This window comes from Euleptes europaea, chromosome 2, assembly GCF_029931775.1.
Source record: "Euleptes europaea isolate rEulEur1 chromosome 2, rEulEur1.hap1, whole genome shotgun sequence".
In the NCBI taxonomy this organism is placed as follows: Eukaryota; Metazoa; Chordata; class Lepidosauria; order Squamata; family Sphaerodactylidae; genus Euleptes; species Euleptes europaea.
The window spans coordinates 12,151,957-12,177,007 of record NC_079313.1 but is presented as its reverse complement, the minus strand read 5'-3'; the positions used below and the strand labels follow the sequence as shown (position 1 = coordinate 12,177,007).

At 50.5% G+C, this 25,051-nt stretch overlaps 1 protein-coding gene across 1 annotated transcript in view; it reads right to left on the bottom strand.

Annotated features, from left to right (window-relative positions):
• The window catches only part of RFX2 (regulatory factor X2), a 65,514-nt gene that overhangs the window by 23,332 nt on the left and 17,131 nt on the right, over nt 1-25,051 (bottom strand). Inside the window, exons 2-4 of the mRNA XM_056867589.1 lie at nt 5,931-6,043; nt 4,390-4,479; nt 1,155-1,234 (exon numbers count right to left, since the gene is read on the bottom strand). Of these exons, the coding sequence (XP_056723567.1) occupies nt 1,155-1,234; nt 4,390-4,479; nt 5,931-6,035 (275 nt within the window). The 5' untranslated portion in view covers nt 6,036-6,043. The remainder of the gene's footprint in view (nt 1-1,154; nt 1,235-4,389; nt 4,480-5,930; nt 6,044-25,051) is intronic.

Sequence of the window (25,051 nt, the reverse complement as noted above, 5' to 3'; positions counted from 1 at the left end):
TGCCGTGCTCGCAAATAACATGCTCAAAAAATCACAAAGGGATACTGCCGTGCTCACAAATAACATGTTCAAAAAAATTGCAAAGGGCTACAGCCATGCTCATAAATAAGATGCTCAAAAAAATCGCAAAGGGATACTGCTGTACTCACAAATAACATGCTCAAAAAATCGCAAAGGGCTGCTGCCATGTTCGTAAATATGCTCCAAAAATCACAAAGGGAAGAAGAGTTGGTTTTTATATGCCAACTTTCTCTCCCTTTTAAGGAGAATCAAACCGGCTTATAATATTTTTCCCTTCCTCTCCCCACAATAGGCACCTTGTGAGGTAGGTGAGGCTGAGAGAGTTCAGAGAGAGCTGTGACTAGCCCAAGGTCAACCAGCTAGCTTCATGCACAGGAGTGGGGAAACAAACCGGTTCTCCAGACTGATAGTCCACCGCTCCTAACCACTACACCACACTGGGATACTGCCATTCTCGCAAATAACATGCTCGAAAAATCGCAAAGGGATACTTCCGTACTCGTAAATAGCATGCTCGAAAAATCGAATGATAACTTGTCTCGCAATACCTGCTTTCTCTCAAGTCAAGCACCCAACATTTTCATCTTGATCTGGCCACAATATTAATGAAGAGCCAGTGTGGTGTAGTGGTTAAAAGTAGTGGTTTGGAGCGATGGACTCTAATCTGGAGAACCAGCAGTTCAGCCTAAATATGTACTGTGGGGGTACTTGAAGAGCTGTCTATATGACACCCTCCTCTATATGGGTGCTAAGTTGTTTTCTGTTGCCCCAGAAGGTCAGACCAAAACCAACGGGTTGAAATTAAATCAGAAGTTTCCGTCTAGACATTAGGAAGAATTTTCTAACAGAGTGGTTCCTCAGTGGAACAGGCTTCCTTGGGAGGTGGCTTCCTTGGAGGTTTTTAAGCAGATGCTAGATGGCCATCTGTCAGCCATGCTGATTATGTGACCCTCGGCAGATGAGGAGAGGGAGGGCACCTTGGCCATCTTCTGGGCATGGAGTAGGGGTCACTGGAGGTGTGGGGGGAGAGGTAGTTGTGAATTTCCTGCACTGTGCAGAGGGTTGGACTAGATGACCCTGGTGGTCCCTTCCAACTCTATGATTCTAAACAAGTATTACCAAGGGGGACTCACATGGTTCCATTGGTGTAGATGGTCTCTCCTCCTTCCACATACTGAACCTGAGCAGGGTAGACGTGTTGTACAGTTTGCACCTGAAAACAGAATCAATAACCCAGATTTGCAAAGATAAATGTAAGGGGGGGGGAGAGAAGAAGATCTAATTGCAAAATATGAATTATCTTCTGCACCTCCTACCCTCCCCCCACCAAAAAAGAATGTTTCCAATTCAGCCCAACTTTATTTGGTGATTCAAACCTGGGAATCAAATCCATCGATAATCAAATATTAAAAACCCCAGGATTTAACGTTGACCAAAGCAGCCTAAAAATATGGACTAAGGCTCGGTAAAATAACAGGAGGATTCAAGCTCCCGGAACAGATTTGGGGAGCCAACCTGAGGGACCGCTAGCTGGAATGGAAAGCCGGATGAATGCGGAACAACAGTCCTAGTCAAATGAGTGGGGCGCAACAGATTCAAGGTTGTGTCGGGAGAGAAAATGTCTGAAAAGCGTGTTCACCAGAGGAGAGGGTGTGCATGGCAGACATGAATTTAACTGCCCCCTTTTCCCGAATGAAATGATTTTTGGAGAGGAAGAGGGCCCATCCTCAAGCCGATTCTTTTAACTCACTGGCAACATTTTGACTTCTGATCGACAAGGGCAATTTTTAAATCTTTAATTCCATCGTTCAGCATGGCGTAGTGGTTAAGAGCAGTGGACTCTAATCTGGTGAAGGGGGTTGGTTTCCCTGCTCCTTCACATGAAGCCCGCTGGGTGACCATGGGCTAGTCACGGTTATCTCCGAACTCTCTCAGCCCCACCTGTCTGTTGTGGGGAAGGGAAGGGGATTGTAAGCCGCTTTGAGACTCTTTAAAGGTAGAGATAAGTGGGGTGTATAAAAACCAACTCTTAACCAGTGTGGTGTAGTGGTTAAGAGAGGTGGTTTGGAGCGGTGGAGTCTGATCTGGAGAACCGGCTTTGATTCCCCGCTCCTCCACATGAGTGGCGGAGGCTAATCTGGACAACTGGATTTGTTTCCCCATTCCTACACACAAAGCCAGCAGGGTGACCTTGGGCTAGTCACAGCTCTCTCAGCCCCACCCTACCTCACAGGGTGTCTGTTGTGGCGAGGGGAAGGGAAGGTGATTGTAAGCCAGTCTGAGTCTTCCTTAAGTGGTGGAGAAAGTTGGCATATAAAAACCAGCTCTTCTTCTTCTACAAGAAATATATGAACCCGTGAAGCCCCCTCTTGGCCGTCACTGGCCCCGTGAGCTCAGTGCTGCCTCCTTCAACAGGCTCTCCGAGGCAGAGAAAGGCCTATCTTGGGTGGCTTTGTACGTGGGGATTCTACTTGAGAACTTCTGCATACAAGGCATATGCTCTGCTACTGACGCACAGGAACCTAAGACATGGCTCCTTGGTACATCTCTCCTGTTGCATACAAACCCCATGAGGGGGGCAGCGCCAGCTGTTTTGGTGGTTTCCACCCCAAAAAAGATTCTGCAACAGGCTTCCTCAGGAGGTGGTGAGCTCTCCTTCCCTGGAGGTTTTTAAGGAGAGGCTAGATGGCCATCTGTCAGCAATGCTGATTCTGTGACCTTAGGCAGATCGTGAGAGGGAGGGCACCTTGGCCATCGTCTGGGCATGGCGTAGGGGTCACTGGGGAGCGGTAGCTTGGAATTTCCTGCATTGTGCAGGGGGTTGGACTAGATGACCCTGGTGGTCCCTTCCAACTCTATGATTCTATGATTCTAACAGGAAAGCTCAACCTACTGAGAGACACAGGGCACGGAGCTCAACGGTGAGTTAAAAAAATAATAATCACAGCTTTCGAGAAGAATCAATTGGGTGGGCCTACAGGGAATTGCGATGGGATAAACAACTGAGAATCCCCTCTGGCCCTGAACAGGCCAAATAATCAATCCTTCTTGCATTCTATTTAACTTACTTTCAACCACCCTCAATGTTCTGCACCTCCCAAAGTTCAGTCTGCTTTGGGGTTTCCACCCCTTTTGGTTCATATGCTGTCAGATCATTCTGCATATCTAGAGAGTTGTGAACACACGCAAGAACACATAAGCACACGAAGCTGCCTTACACTGAATCAGACCCTTGGTCCATCCTCCCCTTGGAGAGGGGCCGTGGCTCAGTGATAGAGCCTCTGAATGGCATGCAGGAGGTCCCAGGTTCAATCCCTGGCATCTCCAGTTAAAGGGACCGGGCAAGCAGGTGATGTGAAAAACCTCAGGCTGAGTCCCTTCAGAGCCCCTGCCGGTCTGAGTTGGCAATACTGATTTTGATGGGCCAAGGGTCTGATTCAGTATAAGGCAGCTTCATGTGTGCAAGGCAGTATTGTCTACTCAGACTGGCAGCGGCTCTCCAGAGTGTCAGGTAGAGGTCTTTCACATCACCTACTTGCCTGGTTCCTTTAACTGGAGATACTGGGGATTGAACTTGGGACCTTCTGTGGATCAAGCAGATGCTCTACCACTGAGCCACAGTCCCTCCCATGAAGTTGCCTTAAACCGATTGAGACCTGTGGTCTATCACGGTCCCTCTTGTCTAATCTGACTGGAAGCGGCTTTCCAGAATCTCGGCAAGAGCTCTTCTGCATCACCTGCGGCCGGATCCTTTTAAGTGGAGATGCCGGGGATTGAACCTGGGACCTTCTGCAGGCCAAGTGGATGCTCTACCACCGAGCCATCCAAGCACACAGCAACCTGGAACGTGCCGGTTGGGGTGGCCTGCTTTTTCTGTTTTTGCAACTGGTACAAGCCACCTGCTTCCTGTCAGGCCTAGCCCACAGGATATAAGGATCGATGGAAAAAAACATTGGTGCGTCATTTTCATGTGCTCAAAGCCTAGCTTGTGCTCAAATAAAGATTGCTCTCTTTAAGTATTTGAAAGGCTGTCACTTAGAGGAGGGCAGGGAGCTGTTCCTGTTGGCAGCAGAGGAGAGGAGTCGCAATAATGGGTTTAAATTGCAGATGGAAAGGTACCGGCTGGATATTAGGGGAAAATTTTTTTACATTAAGAGTTGTTCGACAGTGGAATCAGCTATCTAGGGAGGTGGTGAGCTCCCCTTCACTGGTGGTCTTTAAGCACTTGTCAGGGATGCTCGAGGCTGATCCTGCATTAAGCAGTGGGGTTGGACTAGAGGGCCTGTCAAGCCCCTTCCAACTCTATGATTCTCTGCTGAGTCCCCGCTGATCACGGGAAGCCTCACGTCTGTGCCGTGTGGCACTTACCTGCTGAGGGACCTGCTGGACTCTGGGAACCGAGAGCTGCTGCATCTGGGCCCCTTTGGGAGCAGGGCCCGTCGCCTGGACCAGAACCCTCTGAAGAAGAAGAAAAGGAAAAGAAAAGCTGTCACCCTTTGGAGATTTTCCAAGCTACAAAACCACCATCCCTGCTAACGCTCCAAGGTGATGCCTTGGACACATTTCTTGAACACATGAAGCTGCTTTACGCTGAATCAGACCTTTGGTCCATCACAGTCAGTATTGTCTACTCAGACCGGCAGCGGCTCTCCAGGGTCTCAGGCTGAGGTCTTTCACATCACCTACTTGCCCGGTCCCTTTAACTCACTGGTTCCCAACCAGGGGTCCGTGGACCCCCAGGGGTCCGCGAGAACTAAATTAAGGTCCGCAAAACAAAGTTATAAACCCATAATAAATTAATATTTTCAATTAAAAGTTATCTATTATAAAAATATATATTCAAATATTATTCTCAGTTTAATGTTTAACTAACAGTTATGATTAAAGTTTATTTTCAAATTCTCAGAATTTTTATTTTGAACCTTGGGGTCCCTGCACCGAACAAAAAAGTCCTAGTTGTCCCTGGTCAAAAAAAGGTTGGGAACCACTGCTTTAACTGGAGGTGCCGGGGATCAAACCTGGGACCTTCTGCAGGCCAGGCAGATGCTCTAGCGCTGAGCCACAGCTCCTGTATCTCACATGGAAACTGCACCCGTCATACTTTGACAGATAGCCCTCCTTGAGAACAGTAATCAAGAAACGCATTTAACGCCCTACGAAGAGCAGCTTTTGGCCTAGATAATAGCACTGTGTCATCTGCATACAGCAGAACTGGGATTTCGTGACCAGCCAATTTAGGTGCATGAAGTGATAATTTTTGGAGGTAGGGTATCATGTCGTTGACATAAAGGTTAAAAAGCAGCAGAGCTACGAGACAGCCTTGCTTAACGCTTTTTAGCAGGGGAGAAATTGCACCCACTGTAAATTAAATACCAACAAAGCAAACTACTACAACACAGAGGGTCAGTGGTCCCCTGCAGCCTAAAGGAAGAGGCATTTTCAGTTGAACACATACACATGAACACACAAAGCCGCCTTATACTGAATCAGACCCTTGGTCCATCAAAGTCAGTCTTGTCTACTCAGACCAGCAGCAGCTCTCCAGGGTCTCAGGATGAGGTCTTTCACATCAGCCTAGTCCCTAACTGGAGATGCCGGGGATTGAACCTGGGACCTTCTGTATGCCAAGCAGAGGCTCTACCACTGAGCCACAGCCCTCCTCAATTTGTGTGTGTGTGTGTATCATCAAGTCACAGTTAACTTAAGGCAACCCCATAGGGTTTTCAAGACAAGAGACGTTTGGAGGTGGCTTGCCACTGCCTGACCAAGTTACAACCCTGGTATTTTTATTTTTCATTTACTGCCATGTGTGTGTGTTGACTGTAAGAACCTGTTTTAGCGTTTTTAAACTGTATACATTGTACAGCTATAATAATTTTTTTAAGGGATTTCTCCCCCCCCACAAATACCTGCTGCGACGCGGGAACCGGCTGGACCACTGGGGCTTGGACGGCGGCGGACGTCCGCAGGGCCACGGGAGTCGTGGATTCGGAGACGCCCTCTGGACTCTGCATACTGGTCTCTAGGAGAGAGAGGTCAGAGATGATGGAGGGTGTGGGTGGTTGGGGGGTCACGACAAGGACATGGGTATTTATTAAGCGCAGAGGTGAATTCCAGCATCCCCAAATGGAAGCAGCCTGCTTCAGGGGACCACGGAACATGCTCAAAGCACAGAATGGATTTGTGTCGCGTTTGGACGGAGTCTTGCATTTGGCCACATGCATCTAGCTTGCAAACAGCTGCACGCTGATTCTGGGACCGGGGTTTTTCTGGGAACAGAAAACCCAGAATTGACGGTTCAGCTTTGGGAGTCTTTAAACACACGTTCAGTCTTCCATAAAGAGGCCTGTTCAGCCATTGCGGGCAAGTTTTAATTCGCTATAATTCACGCAACAAATTATAATTCACAGATTAGCATGCCACGTGCTGGATTTTGCACCCTTGTGTAACAAAAAAATAGAACTCCAGTTGGACAACAGTCGTTACAAACCAAAACAGAGCAACCCAGGCTAAACAATTCAATTCACACGCCTGTATTTCAAGTGCTACACAGAAGCAAAAGCTAAGGCTTTCATTCCTAAATTACACATCAAAGTATCCAATACATGTAACAATGTTACAAAAAACACATATTGATAATAAATATCCCCTGTGTATAATACATCTAATAATGAAGGGGTACAAAATTCGAGAGTACAACTTTGAAAAATAATTGAATCTTTGCACTTGAATAATTGTGAATACAATAAGATAAACATAGAATCATAGAGTTGGAAGGTACCACCAGGGTAATCTAGTCCAACCCCCTGCACAATGCAGGAAATTCACACTACCTCCCCAACACACACCCAGTGCCCAGATGATGGCCAAGATGCCCTCCCTATGGCCTAAGGTCATAGAATCAGCACTGCTGACAGATGGCCATCTAGCCGCTGCTTAAAAACCTCCAGGGAAGGAGAGCCCACCACCTCCCGAGGAAGCGTGTTCTAACTGTTAGAAAATTCTTCCTAATGTCTAGATGGAAACTCTTCTGATTTCATTTTAACCCACTGGTTCTGGTCCGACCTTCTGGGGCAACAGAAAACAACTCGGCACCCTCCTCTATATGACAACCCTTCAAGAACTTGAAGATGGTTATCATATCCCCTCTCAGTCTTCTCCTTTTCAGGCTAAACATATCCAGGTAAGTAATCATCAATATGTAAGTCCATATAATATTTCTTCAATATCCATGTCCATGTTACCTGTTTATCTTATTGTATTCACAATTATTCAAGTGCAAAGATTCAATTAATATTCAGAGTTGTACGCTCGAATTTTGTACCCCTTCATTATTATATGTATTACACACACGGGATATGTATGATCAATATGTGTTTTTTGTAACATTGTTACATGTATTGGATTTTGCACCCTGGATTTCCAGAACCTACAAACCCACAGGTAATTGTAATTGGGAACACTGTCAACCATATTACCTCTAAAAATAAACAGAAATTTCCAAAGGCCGATTCAGGAATCTCTCCCCCAACACTCTAGCTCTGCTTGCAAGCCAGTTTAAAACCTGCGTGCGCACACAACTATCACAAACAATTTCATCCTACCCTTTCTCCAAGGAGCTCAGGGTGGGGTACATGAATCTCACTTCTCCATTTAATTCTCACAGCCACCCTGCGAGGTAGACTGAACCAGTCATACACACTCATCCTAGATCACGGGTGTCAAACATAAGGCCCGGGGGCCAGATCCGGCCCCTTGAGAGCTCTTATCCGGCCCACGAACCAGCCGAGGCAGCCACCCCCCTACTCTTGAACTGGGCTGGCGAGGCACAGCCTGGCCCAACCAAGTGACGCTTATGTCATATCGGGCCCTCGTAATGATTGAGTTCAACACCCCTGGCCTAGATGAACACATGAAGCTGCCTTATACTGAATCAGACCTTTGGTCCATCACAGTCAGTATTGTCTACTCAGACCGGCAGTGGCTCTCCAGGGTCTCAGGCAGGGGTCTTTCACATCACCTACTTGCCTAGTCCCTTTAACAGGTGGTGCAGGGGATTGAACCTGGGACCTTCTGCATGCCAAGCAGATGCTCAACCACTGAGCCACAGCCCCTCCCCAAGATCCTAGCCCAACGCTCTTAAGCCAAACCAGCTCTTAACATGTTTTTTTTTAAGGGTCACAACCTGCCCTGCACATTCTCCTATCAAATCGAGCTTGAGAAAGGAACATAAGAACATAAGAAAAGCCATGCTGGATCAGACCCAGGCCCATCAAGTCCAGTAGTCTGTTCACCCAGTGCCCAACCAGGTGCCTCTAGGAAGCCCACAAGCAAGACGACTGCAGCAGCACCATCCTGCCTGTGTTCCACTGCACCTAATATATTCGGCATGCTCCTTTGATCCTGGAGAGAATAGGGATGCATCATGACTAGTATCCATTTTAACTAGTAGCCAAGGATAGCCCTCTCCTCCATGAGCATGTCCACTCCTCTCTTAAAGCCTTCCATGTTGGCAACCATCACCACATCCTGGGGCAGGGAGTTCCACAATTTAACGATGTGCGGTGTGAGGAAATCCTTCCTTTTATCTGTTTTGAATCTCTCACCCTCCAGCTTCAGCAGATGACCCCACGTTCTAGTATTATGAGAGAGGGGAGAAAAGCTTCTCCCTTTCCAATCTCTCCATACCATGCATAATTTTATAGACCTTTATCATGTCTACCCTTAACCGCCTTGTTACCGAGGAACTTGACCAAGGCCGCACGGCCAGTCATTGGCAGAGGCCGGATCTCAAACACCCAAGTCTGAGTCATCCTGGCTTTCTCTAGAAAGCAAAGCTGCGTGGTGTTAAGTTAGAATACCAGCCAATTATTATTATTTTTAAATAAGCTTTTTCCGATCCTTTAGGGTTATTACAGAGCAAACTCCAAAGTGGTCAAATACTTCCAGCCTTTGTAATGTGGGGAATGCTGGAGGTGGGGGGGCACAGATACATGCCGCCTCTTGCGTCAGCAAAAAAAAAAAAAAAAAAAGCAAACTCGGACTTGCCAGCGAACAAGGCAGGCGCTGGGGACAGATGGCGGCCCTGGAAACCGTCTCTGTTTACCCCGAGCTGGCTCGGTATCCAGGCAAAGAGCAAGCAACAGGAAAACGGAACTATTAAAAAAATTAAATAAAACAGAGAGACAGAGAGAGCGGGAGCAACAACTTCTGGCTTCTATTTCTGGTCTTGCCACGTTCGGTGACCTAGGGGGAGTGGCAGAATCCTCCGCTTCCCAGTTCAGTTCTCTCAATCAAGGAAAGAAGAGATAATCGGTGTGGGGGGGAGGAGGTCACGACTGTGACCCACCTTAGATTGGGGAGATCAGGACGGTGCTGGGTGTGTGTGTGTCACGCTGGTGATCCTGCCATTACCGGTATTCTCTCTTCTTCTTTATTTTCCTTAAGGTTTCCTTTTTAAAATAAAGACAGGTGACTGAAATCAAAAGGGTTACCCCACCATGGATCTGTCACTTGGAGGAGGGTGGGGAGCTGTTCCTGCTGGCAGCAGAGGACAGGACTCGCAATAAGGCGTTTAAATTGCGGGCGAAAAGGTACCTGCTGGATATTAGGAAAACATTTTTTACAGTAAGAGTTGTTCGACAGTGGAATCGGCTGCCTAGGGAGGTGGTGAGCTCCCCCTCGCCGGCAGTCTTTAAGCAGAGGCTGGACAAACAGTTGTCAGGGATGCTCTAGGCTGATCCTGCATTGAGCAGGGGGTTGGACTAGGTGGCCTTTAGGGTCCCTTCCAACTCTATGATTGTATTCTATGATTTTCTTTTCTTTCTTGTTTGGCTTGCTTTCCTTTTTTTTAAAGAAAGAGGGTGAAAACATACAAGGAAAGGGGATCGCTGGAACTTTTGATCTGAAACAGCTGCGTCAAAAAGAGTGATTTCAGTAGGTCCCCTGGGGTGGCCAATCTTCTTCCTCCCATCCTCCCATCTTGTTTGCATCTGGGTATCCCAAGCCTTATAATTCTCAAGCAGAAGAAAGGTGTGAAGCATAGAGGAGTAAAAAAAAAATTAGTCCCACATTGCAACGATACCCTCCCCATTCCCCAGAGAAATCAGGCAAGGTACAGGAGCAAGAGATCAACATACAAACCAAGATTTCTGCAGCTGGAATCGGGCCTTTGACCGACCTTGCAGGACCGCTAAGTCACAAAACTGCTATGGTCGCATAGAATCATAGAGTTGGAAGGGTCCACCAGGGTCATCTAATCCAACCCCCTACACAATGCAGGAAATTCACTACTACCTTCCCCCTACACCCTAGTGACCCCTACTCCATGCCCAGAAGATGGCAAAAAACAACAACAACCCTCCAGGATCCCTCACCAATCTGGCCTGGAGGAAAATTGCTTCCCGGCCCCAAGGTGGTGATCGGTATTACCCTGGGTATGCAAAAAAGGGCCACAAGAGCCGAACACTGCCGCAGCCCTTCCCACCCTCCCTTTCATGATCAGCACGCAAAAGGGAGGGGCCGTGGCTCAGTGGCAAAAAGGTTAATATTTGGCACGTGCCTGGTTCGCTTGGACAGGATGCTCCACCGAAGGGGTAATTGTTCCTGATATTACCAAGATGATAACGATAATTTAGTTGCCGCTGAGTTGCTCCAGATGGGACACCCACTGGCTCCGATCCCCACTCAAAGGGGAATCTGCACCCACCTTCTCATTCATTCTGTTCGTATAGGGGAACATCCCGACAGGCATCCAGAAAATTATTTTGATCAGGGGACTGGAGCAACTGCCTTACGAGGCCATACAGTCCAATTGCCAAAGTGGCCATTTTCTCCAGGTGAACTGATCTCTATCTGCTGGAGATCGGTTGTAATAGCAGGAGATAGTCAGCTAGTACCTGGAGGTTGGCAACCCTATCCCCCACCTCCCGACATCTTTTGAAGTTTTATTTGGGAGAATTTCGGGAGGGGGGGTGTCAAAGGATCTTCCCAACTGTATCCCGATGCAGTCATTTTATTGTTTTATTTAGAAGACAATGCCATTTTCTCACTGTTTGGTACAGCGGCCTGGCTGCTGATTTTGTATCATTACATTTGGTGCTAAACAAGCTGCCCTTTCAGACTTCACTCCAATCATTTGAATGCCACCTCTCTGCAATTAGCTCCCAAGGCAGAGAGGCTTGCAGGAGCTATTTGCTTGGCTAAACACAAGGTATTCGAAATACACAAGGAACTACTGTAATCCTAATAGTAAGATACCCTTCAATACTCCAGAGCTGTGAGGAGGAGGAAGAGATAGGGTTGCCAGGTCCCTCTTTTCCACTGGTGGGAGAGCCTGAGGAGGCGGGGTTTGGGGAGGGGAGGGACTTCAAAGCCATAGAGTCTAATTGCCAAAGCAGCCATTTTCTCCAGGGGAACTGATGTCTATCGGCTGGAGATCAGTTGTAATAGCAGGAGATCTCTAGCTAGTACCTGGAGATTGGCAACCCTAGGAGGAGGAGAAGAAGAATAGGTTTTTATATGCCGACTTTCTCTACCACTTAAGGACGAATCAAACCGGCTTACAATCACTTTCCCTTCCCCCTCCCCACAACAGATACCCTGTGAGGCAGGTGGGGCCGAGAGAGTTCTGAGAGAACTGTGTCTAGCCCAAGGTCACCCAGCAGGCTTCATGTGGAGGAGTGTGGAAACCAACTCGGCTCACCAGATCAGAGTCCGTCGCTCACGTGGAGGAGCGGGGGAATCAAACCCGGCTCTCCAGATCAGAGTCCACCACTCCAAACCACGACTCTTTACCACTACACCACACTGGCTTAACCACTACACCAGGAGGGTCATCCATATGCTCATACCGAGGGTCACTTTACAACCCCCCTGCAATGATACATTTTTTTATTTTATAATATAATAATAATTAATACAGAAAAAGCAAGCCAGAAAAAACATGGATACAAAAAATACTAAATACAGAAAATAGAAAAACAGCCAAGTAAGATAAATAACACTAAGATTATTACTACCCATAAAGTTGGCCTCACATGCTTAAACCGATATTTAACAACCACCTTCTTTAGCGTCATTGATAAAACCAAATTACTACCCCCTGGTTTCTTAATAAACTATAACCATAATACAAATGTGTTATTAGTTTATATCTATTTGTGAGGGTCTCTGTCTTTGTGTCTCTGCTTTCCATCACCTGCGGTGTTATCAGTGAACTCGTAAAAGCAGTTCACACCTTCTGGTCTCAGGCGCCAGGCCTGATGGCCCATGTATCTTCCCCCCCGCTGTTCTTCCTGCCAGTACTCCCTCAGGCCGGTGCGGCCTTGGAAGTGTGATAGCCGCACCAGACTTCCTGGGATCCGTCTGATGTTTTGTATTATGCCAAGCTTGTAACTTCCCATAACAATAAGTGTGAACCCCAGTGCCCCAGTGCCCTGGAGTCAATATATTCTGTAAACCCGTATAGCCCCTCACTTGCAACTTTCTACCTGTGCCTGTCTCATCTCCTGAAGGCTTCAATAAATCTATTGTTTCTGTATCAACGTCTGAGCAACTGATTTGGAGAAGCAAACTCAGAGAGGGGGATCTCTCACATTAAGTTGCAAGTCCCTTGCCTCTCGGACTGCAGCTGTACCGCTTTGGACAGAATGTCAGCCGACGAGGACACCACCCCTAACCCCGATGCCCCCAAGGAACCGGACGAGCCGGAGAAGCCGGACCCGAAGGAGGAGGGAGCCAAGCCAAAGAAACCGAAGGGCCGCGCTCCCGACCAAGATCGGGACGATCGTCCCCGGGGGCTTACTTATTGGCTGGACTCTCCCAAGGGCTGGTCGCTCTCGCGGACTGCGGCGAAGGATCGCCGGTTGGCCTTCCCCAGCACGGGACTCGAAGGGGACCCGGCCCGCAAAGAGGCCCTCATGGAGGAAGAACGAAAGCAGTGGCAGGAAGACCGCCGGGCTATGCAGGAGCAGATGGAGATCATGCAACGCGTAATGGGTGAGATGGCCACGACCCTAGATGCGCTGAAGTTGCAACCTCCAGCCGGTGCTCCCCCAGACGGGGCGCCGGTAGTTCCGCCCGCAACCCCTGCCCCCCCGGCCCGTCGGGACCTGAAAGTCACGTATGACGGGTCGGGAGACCAGTTGACCTTTTTTATGGTCCAAGTAGACATTTTTATGCGGGAACAAGGCCGAACCTTCGTTTCTGAGGAGTCCCGGGTGCAGTACGTGGCTTCCTTACTGCAAGGGGAGGCGGCTGCCTGGATGGTGTTGCAGTATGAACTCCGCTCGCCGGTGCTGCGAACCCTGGACGAGTTCATGGTAGCACTCCGAAACCGTTTTGAGGACCCGACTCTGGGTGAGCGGGCTAAAGCCTCCCTGATGCAACTGCGCCAAGGGACTAAGTCGGTGGCGCAGTATGCAAGTGAGTTCCAGTCACTGGCTAGCCGAATTCTGGACTGGAGTGAAGCTACCTTGGTACAATGTTTCAGGGAGGGTCTCAACCCAGACCTCCAACATTGGGCCTTCATGCAAGGGAACCCCCCGGATGTGGAAGGTTGGGTTCGCCATGCTGCTGACATCGAGAATCGCAAACAACTCCTGAACTTGTCCAAGCAACGGCTTGGGCGAGACCCCAGGCCCCGAAGTGACCGTGGCCGGGAACTCCGGCAAGGGAGTGGCGGGGGTCTCTCGGCCGCGGAACGCCGCAAGCGGTTCGAGGCCGGCGTCTGCCTGATCTGCGGGGGAAAGGGTCACTTTGCATCGCAATGCCCCTCTCGCTCAGGCCGTCCGACCCCCCCCCGCCAAACCCAGGCCGAGCCGACGAAACCGGCCGCCGACAGCCAGCCTCGCCGCAGAAGTGGACCACTGAGCCGGCACTCCGGCGCACCCTCCGCTCTCCACGCGCGCCCCCAGGATGGGGCATCCGACTCTACGGTCCCATCGGGGTCCCGGATTACAAATACCGTCTTTGATTCGGACGGCTCCCCGGAAGCCACCACCCCGTCCCCCTCTTCCAGCGAGGAGGAAGAGTGGGAACAGCCGGCAAAAAACGCCGTCGGTCTGCTGTAGAGGGGGCTCCGCAGCAGACCGTCCCTATCGTTGTGCAAGGAGCTCCACCGATGGTAAGCGCCCAAGAGGACAATGTATTTGTGCGTGTTCATCTGTCCCTACCCAAAGGGGGTCCCCCGTTAGAGGTCCCCGCGTTGGTCGACTCGGGGTGTGCCCGCACCATGATAAATGAGGAAACTGCCAAGAAGTTGGGTGTCCGGCGCAAGCGGCTTCCGGGACCCCTCCGTTTTTCCCAAATGGACGGGAGTGACTTTAAACGGGGCCCTGTGACCCACAGAACTGCAGCCGTGATTATGTCCGTGGGGGAACATTGGGAACGGTTGTATTTCACCATCGCCCCTATTGTAACCCCTGTGGTGTTGGGGATGAACTGGTTAAGGGGACACAATCCCTCCATTGATTGGGTTAAACGGGTGCTTTCCTTCCCCGAAAACCCCTGTGGGTTGCATGACAAGGAACGGGTACTCAGAACTCCAGCCGCCGCACTGGTAGGGTCCCCCGCCCCAGTCTCTCCTCAATTACCCTCTGAGTACTCGCAGTTTACTGATGTTTTCGATGTTAGAGAGTGCGACGAACTGCCTCCCCACAGAGAAACGGACTGTGCCATCGAGATTGTAGGGGAAGGCAAACTGTCTAAGGGAAAGGTTTACCCCATGAGCCCTAGTGAAAAGACTGTGTTGCGAGACTATCTGGATGTCAATCTGGCGAGGGGTTTCATACGCCCCTCCAAGGCTCCTTATTCAGCCCCAGCTTTCTTTGTAAAGAAAAAGACGGGAGATTTAAGACTGTGTATTGACTTTCGCAGACTGAACGCAGTCACCCAGTCTAATGCCTACCCCCTCCCTCTTATTCCTGACCTTCTAGCACAATTAAAGGAAGGCCGAATCTTCACCAAACTGGACTTGGTAGAAGCCTACCACCGCATTCGCATCAAAGAAGGAGACGAACCCAAAACGGCCTTTTCCAGTTGTTTTGGGATGTTTGAGTACCTGGTCATGCCGTTCGGACTTTCGGGGGCTCCGAGTGTCTTTATGCAATTAATTAATGAAGTTTTGCATGATTTACTGTTTCGGGGGGTGGTGGTATTTCTCGATGACATTCTTATTTACTCTGAGACCATGGAAGAACATGTGCGCCTAGTGCGAGAAGTGCTCCAGCGGCTGCGGGAGCACAAACTGTATGCTAAGGTGTCCAAGTGTGAATTCCACCAACCTTCTATTACATTTCTGGGGTATGTGATTTCCCACCAAGGGTTGGAAATGGACCCCGCCAAGGTCCAGGCGGTGCGGGACTGGGAAACCCCCACTACCCGCCGCCAACTTCAACAGTTTTTGGGGTTTGCCAACTTTTACCGGAATTTCATTCCCAACTTTGCCCAAGTTGCGCTTCCCCTCACTGCCCTGTTGCGTACCAAGGACAGGGGGGCTAGCGCCGCACTCCCCTCCGCCCGTCTGCAATGGTCTCCCCAGTGCCAGCAAGCTTTTGAACGTTTAAAGCTACTTTTTTCATCCGAACCCGTTTTGGCTCACCCGGATTGCACCAAGCCCTTCGTGGTGCAGGTGGATGCCTCGGATGTAGCCATGGGCGGGGCCCTATTGCAGAGGGATGAGGGGGGACGGTTGAGGCCATGCGCCTACTTCTCCAAGAAGTTTTCCCAGTCCGAAATCAACTGGGCCATTTGGGAGAAGGAGGCAGCAGCGGTCAAACATGCCCTTACCATATGGAGACACTTCTTGGAGGGGGCCGAGCTGCCGTTCGAAGTGTGCACAGATCACAAGAATCTTGAGGCTCTCAAGGGAGCTAGAAAACTCAATGCCAAACAAATTCGGTGGGCCCAATTTTTTGCAAAATTCCGGTTCACCCTCAAACATGTCCCTGGCAAAGAAAATGCCCTAGCTGATGCTTTGTCACGACTTCCCCAGTATCGCAACGATTTCGATCGCCCCGTCGACTCCCTGTTCACTCCCGAACAGCGAGGGGAAGTCCCTGGCTTGGCCGTCACCACCCGATCCCAAGCCCGCCAACCGGAGACCCCCCCTACGCTCAAAGGTATCCCGGAAGCATTCCAACAGCGACTCCGGGACGCCTCCTTACAGGAGGAGGAGCACCATCTCCTCCCCGCTGGCTTGGAACGAACCAACACTTGGTGGGTGCAAGGGGGGAAACTATATGTCCCATCTTCCCTTCGCAAAGAAGTATTGGGACTTGTACATGGGGCCAGGCTAGCGGGTCATTTTGGTTTCATAAAAACGCTTCACCTGGTTCGAAGGCAATTCTGGTGGCCCGGTATGAGATCTGATGTAGAGTTGTATGTGCGCAGCTGCCCCACCTGCGCCACAGCCAAGAAACGGATGGGAAAACCCCCGGGGCTTCTCAAACCGCTTGAGAACCCCTCCCGTCCCTGGGAAGTCATCGCCATGGATTTTATCACCGACCTACCTCCAAGTCGGGGGAAAACGGTTCTCTGGGTTATCACAGACCTCTTTTCCAAACAGGTTCATTTCGTTCCATGTGCAGGTCTTCCTTCAGCCCAGGGCTTAGCTAAACTGTTCATCACGCACGTCCTCAGGCTACACTCGATCCCGAGGAAGGTCCTCTCCGACCGGGGGGTCCAGTTTGTTGCCAAATTCTGGCGGGCTTTCCTAAAGTTAATGGGAGTGGAGGAACAGGGCCTTTCTTCCGCCTATCACCCCCAAACGGATGGTCAAACGGAACGAGTAAATGCGGTAGTAGAATGTTATTTGCGTTGCTATGTAAATTTCCACCAGGACGACTGGGTCGACCTGCTGCCATTTGCCGAATATGCGTACAACAATGCGCCTCATTCCTCTACCGGCTTTAGTCCCTTCCAAGTTATATACGGGACGGATTTTGGCCCTTTCGGTTCTGCCCCCGTCTCGCCAGAGCTCCAGTCTACCCCTGATCTTCAGGAGTGGATTCAGGTGGTTAAATCCACCTGGCCATGGTTGCTCAAAAATCTGGAAAGGGCAAAAAGCAAGTACAAGGAACAAGCAGACAAACACCGGTCTCCGGGGTGGGAACTCAAGGTGGGGGAGCAAGTCTATCTGTCCACCAAAAACCTCCGCTCTCTTCGCCCCTGCAAAAAACTGAGCGACCGTTATGTAGGACCTTTCCCCATTACCAGAGTAATCAACGAGGTTACCGTGGAACTGAGTCTCCCTAAGACTCTCAAGGGAGTTCATCCAGTCTTCCATATAAGCCTCCTCAAACCTTATGTAGCAGCTCCCCAGTTCCACCCCCCTCCCGCTCATGAGATTCCTACCGTAGTAGGAGGGGATACCCATTTGGAAATATCCAAGGTTTTAGATTCCAAATGGAAGAAAGGGAAACTGTTTTACTTTGTTCGCTGGAAAAACCTTGGCTCCGCTCATGACGAATGGGTGGCCGCACCCCACATGGCAGCCCCTCGCTTGGTCCGAGAATTCCACCTCGCTTATCCCGATAAGCCTCGTCCTCTCGGAGGGGGGCCTTAAGGGGGGCAGAATGTGAGGGTCTCTGTCTTTGTGTCTCTGCTTTCCATCACCTGCGGTGTTATCAGTGAACTCGTAAAAGCAGTTCACACCTTCTGGTCTCAGGCGCCAGGCCTGATGGCCCATGTATCTTCCCCCCCGCTGTTCTTCCTGCCAGTACTCCCTCAGGCCGGTGCGGCCTTGGAAGTGTGATAGCCGCACCAGACTTCCTGGGATCCGTCTGATGTTTTGTATTATGCCAAGCTTGTAACTTCCCATAACAATAAGTGTGAACCCCAGTGCCCCAGTGCCCTGGAGTCAATATATTCTGTAAACCCGTATAGCCCCTCACTTGCAACTTTCTACCTGTGCCTGTCTCATCTCCTGAAGGCTTCAATAAATCTATTGTTTCTGTATCAACGTCTGAGCAACTGATTTGGAGAAGCAAACTCAGAGAGGGGGATCTCTCACACTATTATATAATCCTGAACTGCCTCTTATTTAATATCTATCTGTTATACAGAACAGACAATCTTCCTTAATCTAAAATTTTATCTCAGATTTTATCTTTCAGGTCGCATCTTTCCCCACAGACATTTTGAGGGGAAACATGATACATCTGTCGAAGGCCTTTTGTTGCGCTTGATGCTCTGTCCATTTTCCCTTTTCTCTGCCAGTGTGGTGGCCATGCTGGTGTCGGTACTTTGACTTGAAGATACACTTCAAAAACGATCCAGCTGCCCTACCCTTTGTTGCCAACACATGCTTCACAATCTGCTAGTGTGAAACGGGAGATGGTGCATACCGCACAGTGCCCCAGCATCTGTGCATGCGCCTCAAATGTGGCTCACAGCATCTCAGCACTGATGTGGGGCGCATGCGTCTCACAGGGCTGCGGCATTTAGGCGTCAGACCTGCGCCCCAGCCTCTATGAGCTGCACATGCGCCTCACTTGCACTCCACCATTCACGGGCTACACCAACCCCCAGCATTTATGCACTGCACATGGTGCTCTACCGTCCCATTATCCACAGGCACACCAGGGACAAAAACTCATCCATTCTCCACTCAGCAATTTAATCTGTAGGGATCCCAGAGCAAGAGCTGAGCCCTCAAGGAGGTTGATGTAAGAAACACACAAACAATTTAACAATATTTTAAGAAGCAATCCTCAAAAAGCAATTTTCAAGGGACTGGGTCACAGGAAATAGCCAGAGCATAGAGAAAGACTCTGGTCTTATGTGACAGCCTTTTGCGCCCCTACTCAGACAACTTAATAGAAGGAGAAGAGTTGGTTTTTATTTGCCGATTTTCTCTACCTTTTAAGGAGAACCAAACCGGCTTACAATCTCCCTCCCTTTGTCTCCCCATAACAGACACCTTGTGAGGTAGGTGGGAGCTGAGAGAGCTCTAAGAGAGCTGTGACTAGCCCAAGGTCACCCAGCTGGCCTCATGTGTAAGGAGTGGGGAAACTAACCTGGATCTCCAGATTAGAGTCCGCTGCTTATGCAGAGGAGTGGGGAATCAAACCCGGTTCTTCAGAGTAGAGTCAACCGCTCTTAACCACTACCCCACACTGGCTCTCTCACAAGAGCCACACAGGATCCAAATTAAAATTGGAGGTCAGGAAACCTGGAAAGTCCTTCGTGAAGAGTCCCACAGCGAAAACTGCAACTTCGGAACATGGCGGGCTATGGATGTCACTAAGCAGGAACAGAGCATCACTCCGAAATATTTTGGGGTTACGAGAGATGGCGGGGTTAATTTCCAACCAACCTCACATTCAGTCTGACCTGGACTTGTGAACTGGGGGAAATTTCATATGAGTCAACCTTGTTCCCCCCCCCCTCGAAAACACATCCATGTTCCAACTTTGCGTCTTCCTTGCGCCAGTCAGATGCACCGTTCTTTGTACGCTGTCATCTGCCCGTGTGGAACTGCGCCCCTCCGCCTTACTCGCGCACCGATAAATCTGCACGATCGGTGAGTTGCCCAACTCGAGGAGAAAGACCGCACGGTGCGCTTATCCAGCGTCAAAGAGCCTGCAAAAGCAGCCCCCAAAGCGCGGGCACCAACGGAGACAAATACCAGCGCAAACTTTCCTGTGTGGTGGTAAACCAGCCGCAAGCAAGGGAGAAGCACTGAAAAATCCTCCCTGCAATTTCATTTGCAATGTGTTAAAACAAATGGGGGGGGGGGACAGAGGGAGAACATGGCTGAAAAATCTCTGCTCTTTCCTCGACAGAGAGAAACTAATGTTCAAAAGCAACATTTTCTTCTTTTCCTATTTGTTTTTGAAGACGATTGCACGTGGGGTGGGGGGAGGCGTCATTTGGTTATGTTTCTCCAGAACACACAGGAACGGTCGGCTACTTTTCCCGTTACTATAGAGAAGAATTTTTTTAAATTATTATTATTATTTTCTGCAGCCGTCCTGGAAGGACTGACAAACAACCCTGACATATTTTAGTGTGTTTTCCGAGCCAGCTAATGGGAGAAAGGAGGAGGGCGGATGGCCGGGGAGATGGCATTGTTTGGTTTGGGAAGCATTCTACCCGTCGCCCGGCAACCGGCTCCTGGAAACGGGAGTGGACCGCGTCGCCGTAGCAACCGTTGTTACTCGACAAACAATGCGGACCAGTGCAAACAGAGCCCAGGCCCGGGTTATTAATTGAACATCTGCATGTGTTTCTCTGACCCTACACCCTCCCGTTTCTCCCCACCACCACCACCCCCCATTTGGAAGGAAGATGTGTCCATTCAGGACGATTATCTCCTTGCTCCGGATGCAACCAGCTGCTCTGAATCGATACTATTGTTTGATCTTGGATACAAAAGTTTTTTTGGGGGGTGGGAAACAGTGTTTCTTTTCCCCACCTGATAATCCGTGTGTGTGAAGGGGAAAGATAGTAGACTTCTGGCAAGTGATCGTTTTTTCCGCGCCCCCCCCCCCCGCTGATTTCTTAAAAACTTCCCATTTATTGGGAACGTCGTAAAATGCCCCCCCAGCCTCATTTTTACACCCCCCCCTTGTCTGAATGGCGCTTCCTTCAACCCTTTTGGAAGCCAGCCCTGGAACGGGCAAAATGCGTGCCCCCCTGAACATGTGCAGAGTGGCTTTCTCCCTCTAAACAAAGCCACGCATTGTCGGGGTCAAAGAGGCAGAGGCAGACAGCTAGCATCACTTCCTTGCATGCCCCCCCCTTTCAAAATTGTGTCACGCTCCGTGAGAGCGCCGTTACGACTCCGTCAGTCCGTAGACCCATTAGGAACAATAACACCGCAGATGAAGGATGCTCCCCAACCTTCCCCCCTTCAGAGAGTCTGGGCGCATTTTCCTTTATGCAACCCAGCGGATTTGGAGGCACATGAGCACACTGCGTCATGCTAAGCACATCACGTTCAGACGTAAGAACATAAGAAAAGCCATGCTGGATCAGACCAAGGCCCATCAAGTCCACAGTCTGTTCACACAGTGGCCAACCAGGCGCCTCTAGAAGCCCACAAACAAGACAGCTGTAGCAGCATTTATCCTGCCTGTGTCCCACAGCACCTAATATAATTGGCCTGCTCCTCTGATCCTGGAGAGAATAGGTATGCATCATGACTAGTACCCATTTTGACTTATTAGCCATGGATAGCCCACCCCTCCATGAACATGTCCACTCCCCTCTGAAAGCCTTCCAAGTTGGCAGCCAGCACCACATCCTGGGGCAGGGAGTTCCACAATTTCACTATGTGTTGTGTGAAGAAATACTTCCTTTTATCAGTTTTGAATCTCTCACCCTCCAGCTTCAGCAGATGACCCCGCGTTCTGGTATTATGAGACCTGGGCCCCAATCCCTGCATGACCTCCAAAGCTCGCTGGGTGCTATGCTGGTCAGCCTCAGGGAGCCACTGGGAGGAATGAAGGAGGTGGGAAAACTTAAATGAAGCTTCCAGGTTAGGGTTGCCAGCCATGGGTTGTGAAATTCCTGGACATTTTGGGGGGTGGAACCTGGGGAGGGCTGGGTTTGGGGAGGGGAAGGACCTCAGCCCTGTATAATGCCATCTAGTCCATTCCTTCAAAGCTGCTATTTCCTCCAAGGGAAATGATCTCCATAGCCTGGAGATAGGTTGTAATTCCAGGAGATCGCCAGGCCCCACCTGGAAGCTGGCAACCCGAGGTTCACGTCTGATCAGAGGAAGGTGCTTTGACGCCCCACCCTGTTTAGGTGATTCGTGGTATCTGGACCTCTGACCGCAGAGCTCTTTTTATGCGCCTAAGAACCACGATGGGCTTAGGAACTCTGAAAAGAGGGGCCGATACATGCTCACAAGGACTGGGGGGCCCCGTCCAGCTATGGCAGATATTCTTGCCGGGTTTTGACCCACAGTTGTATTACTTATAAACCCAGTTCTTGCATACAATACGCGTGTCAGGCTGACTTTTGGATTCTCCGTTTGCCTCCAGCTTCAAGGTTGCTTATCAGAACAGCCTCCAGCTGGCATAGCTTCTCAGGGCCTGGGAGCTTTGTGGGAGGCCTGGTAGTCTGAACGGTGTTATCATGATATGACTGTATTGTCTGAGTTTCTCCATATAACCAAGTGTACACCCTTCCCCCTTCGTTCCTGCCTTTTGATTTCTAAGCTCTGTATACCTGTTACCAATAAACCAACTCTTTTGTGACTACCTGTCTCTTGATGTGGCTATTGGACTTTCAGTGGAAACAAGTGATTACATTAAGGCAGGAACCCTTCCCTCTTTTAATCTGCCCGGCTAGAGTCCCGGAGGGTTCGTTTGGCGCTCAGATTGGAGCTGGGACGGTGCTCCGAGCTGCTTGCCCATGGCTGGAGCCCCGTGCGGTTCGCCCGGGTCCCGGGTGGGAGCAGGATCGCTCCTCGGGTGATGGGTTCCTGCCCAGAACCCTGGAAGGGCCCCATCCTTGGTTCCTTCCGTTGGGGACAGCGGATGACGACCCCGACCTGATTCAGGACGTCTTAGCCGAAATACATCGGACGGAAGCAGAACTCAACCACCTGACTGAACTTGTTCAGGCTCAGTGGCGCTCTCTAGCCGCGATGGTCCCTTGGACGTCCGAGGTCGCGGATTCCTGTGCCGGCCATGACCTCCACACGTTGGACTGGTTGGTGGAGGACGCTCATTTGGCGGCGGAGGATTTACAACTGTTGACTAGTTTGTTGGCGGGACTAACCTCGGGAGACTCGCAGTTGGAACGGGCGGGGGCCCCGATCGGTCCTGCCTCATCGCGAGACATGGCGGCCCCAGCTGCGCCGGACCCCCAAGTTTGCCAAACGGAGGCGAAAGCAGTGGCAACGCAGGTGGCTGCGCTCTTTCAGGGAGCGACTTCAGCTACAGTTTCGGTGGCCGAAATCACAAAGCGACTGACCCCCGACTTTGGTACTGGTGCGGCAGCCCTGGCAGTTCAGATTCAGCCACTGCTGGATCTTACTGATCCCTCTGAACTCCTTTTGGTATTAGAGCTGGAAGCTCTACCATTGGTTACTGCGGCCCTCACCGCCAAACTCGACACCGATCGGATCTTGGCCAAACGCAAGAGGGCCGAGGATCAGGCTCGAGAGGCGGAGGCTGTAGCAGCCAAGGCGAGGGCCACCCAGGAGGAGGAACAACGTTTGGCCGCCGAACGTGCGAGGGCCGGCACATGTCCTCGGGATACCATGGGATTTGGATTTCCCTCGTTCTCCCTGACTTTCGTCCCGTCTTGTAGCGTACAACACACCCGTAGATTTGCAGGAAACTTACCCAATGTATCAGATGATTTCAACGAGGAAGACTTGTATGGCGGGGAATCACTCTGGGCTACCAACCTCCGAGTCAGCCAGTCCCGCTGCACTGGCGGAGCCGGACACGATATATTTCTGTTATGTAAAATCGGGAGTTTATGGACCAGGTGGCCTGCTTACAAGACCAGATGACCCAGTTACTCCACGACAACGATCAATTACAGCTGGCCCAAACCGCACCCGTTGTCCTGGCTCCAGGTATGCCACCACAGCCTCCACAACCGCCGCCACAGCAGCCGCCACAGCAGCCAGCGGCTCCTCCTGGCGGAGGGCCCAGTGCACCAGGAGCCCCTGCCCTGCCGTTGCTACCGGGTGCGCCGGGAGTACCAGGGGCACCGCTTCCTGGACATCCACCTGCACCCCCAATCCCATGGAGGCAACCCAAGCTGAAGGTTTCTTATGACGGTTCGGTTGAGACTCTGCCTCGGTTTCTACACCATGTGGATAGTTACATGAGGGAGCAAAGGCAATTCTTCCGAGGACAGCCGCGTCCGTTTCATTGCCTCCCTACTTACGGAAAAAGTGGCTATCTGGATGATTCTCCAGTTTGATACGCGGGCCCGCTCCATTCGCTCCCTCAACAATTTTATGTTTGCCTTATGAAGGCGTTTCGAGGATCCCTTTATGGGGGAACGAGCCAAAGCAGAACTTTTGCAACTCAGGCAAGGCTCCTCCCTGGTCCGGGAATTCGCGGACGAATTCCAACGACTTGCTAGTAAAATAGTGGACTGGCCTGAAGCTACCCTTATCCAGTATTTCCGTGAAGCCTTGCATCCGGACATTCTGAACTGGTCATACATGCGAGGTGACCCCGATACCCTGGAGGATTGGATTTTACTGGCGGAGGAGGTGGAGAGCCGCCGCCGATTTGTTTCCCTGGTCCGGCATAGGACCAAAGAGAAGAGCAGCCAAAACCCTCCCCCCAAAACTTCGCTTCCCTGCCCGCAGAGACCAAGTCAGGATCGTGAGTCTCGATTCCAGACTCAACTGGCTCAAGGGGCACAGCCCCTCCATAGACTGGAAGGCTGATACTATTACATTCACCGACCCGGTCTGTGAACAGCATCGCCACGAACTCGTGGTGGTCCTTCCACCCGCCTCAGCCTTAGCCTCTGATGCCCTCCCTTCAGCCCAGTTACCCGATGAATACCGGGATTTTGCTGATGCTTTCGATGTGAAAGAATGCGATGCATTACCCCCCCCCCCATCGCAGAACAGACTGTGCTATTGAAGTGGTAGGAGACTGCAAACTGTCTAAAAGTAAGATCTACCCTATGAGCGTTTCGGAACGTGCCGTACTGCGGGACTTTTTGGATAAAAATCTTGCTCGAGGGTTTATTCGGCCATCAACTGCTCCCAACTCAGCCCCCACTTTCTTTGTCCGTAAGAAGACGGGTGACTTACGCTTGTGCATTGACGTTCAAAAACTCAACGCAGTTACTCAAACCAGCGCCTACTCCATCCCTTTAATCTCGGATATCTTGGGACAATTAAAGGAGGGGCGCATTTTCACCAAACTGGACTTGGTTGAAGCTTATTACCGAGTCCGAATTCGTGACGGGGACGAACCCCTCACAGCCTTTTCCAGCTGCTTTGGAATGTATGAGTTTCTAGTGATGCCTTTTGGATTAAAGGGGGCTCCGGGGGTCTTCATGCAACTCATTAACGAGGTCCTCCATGATT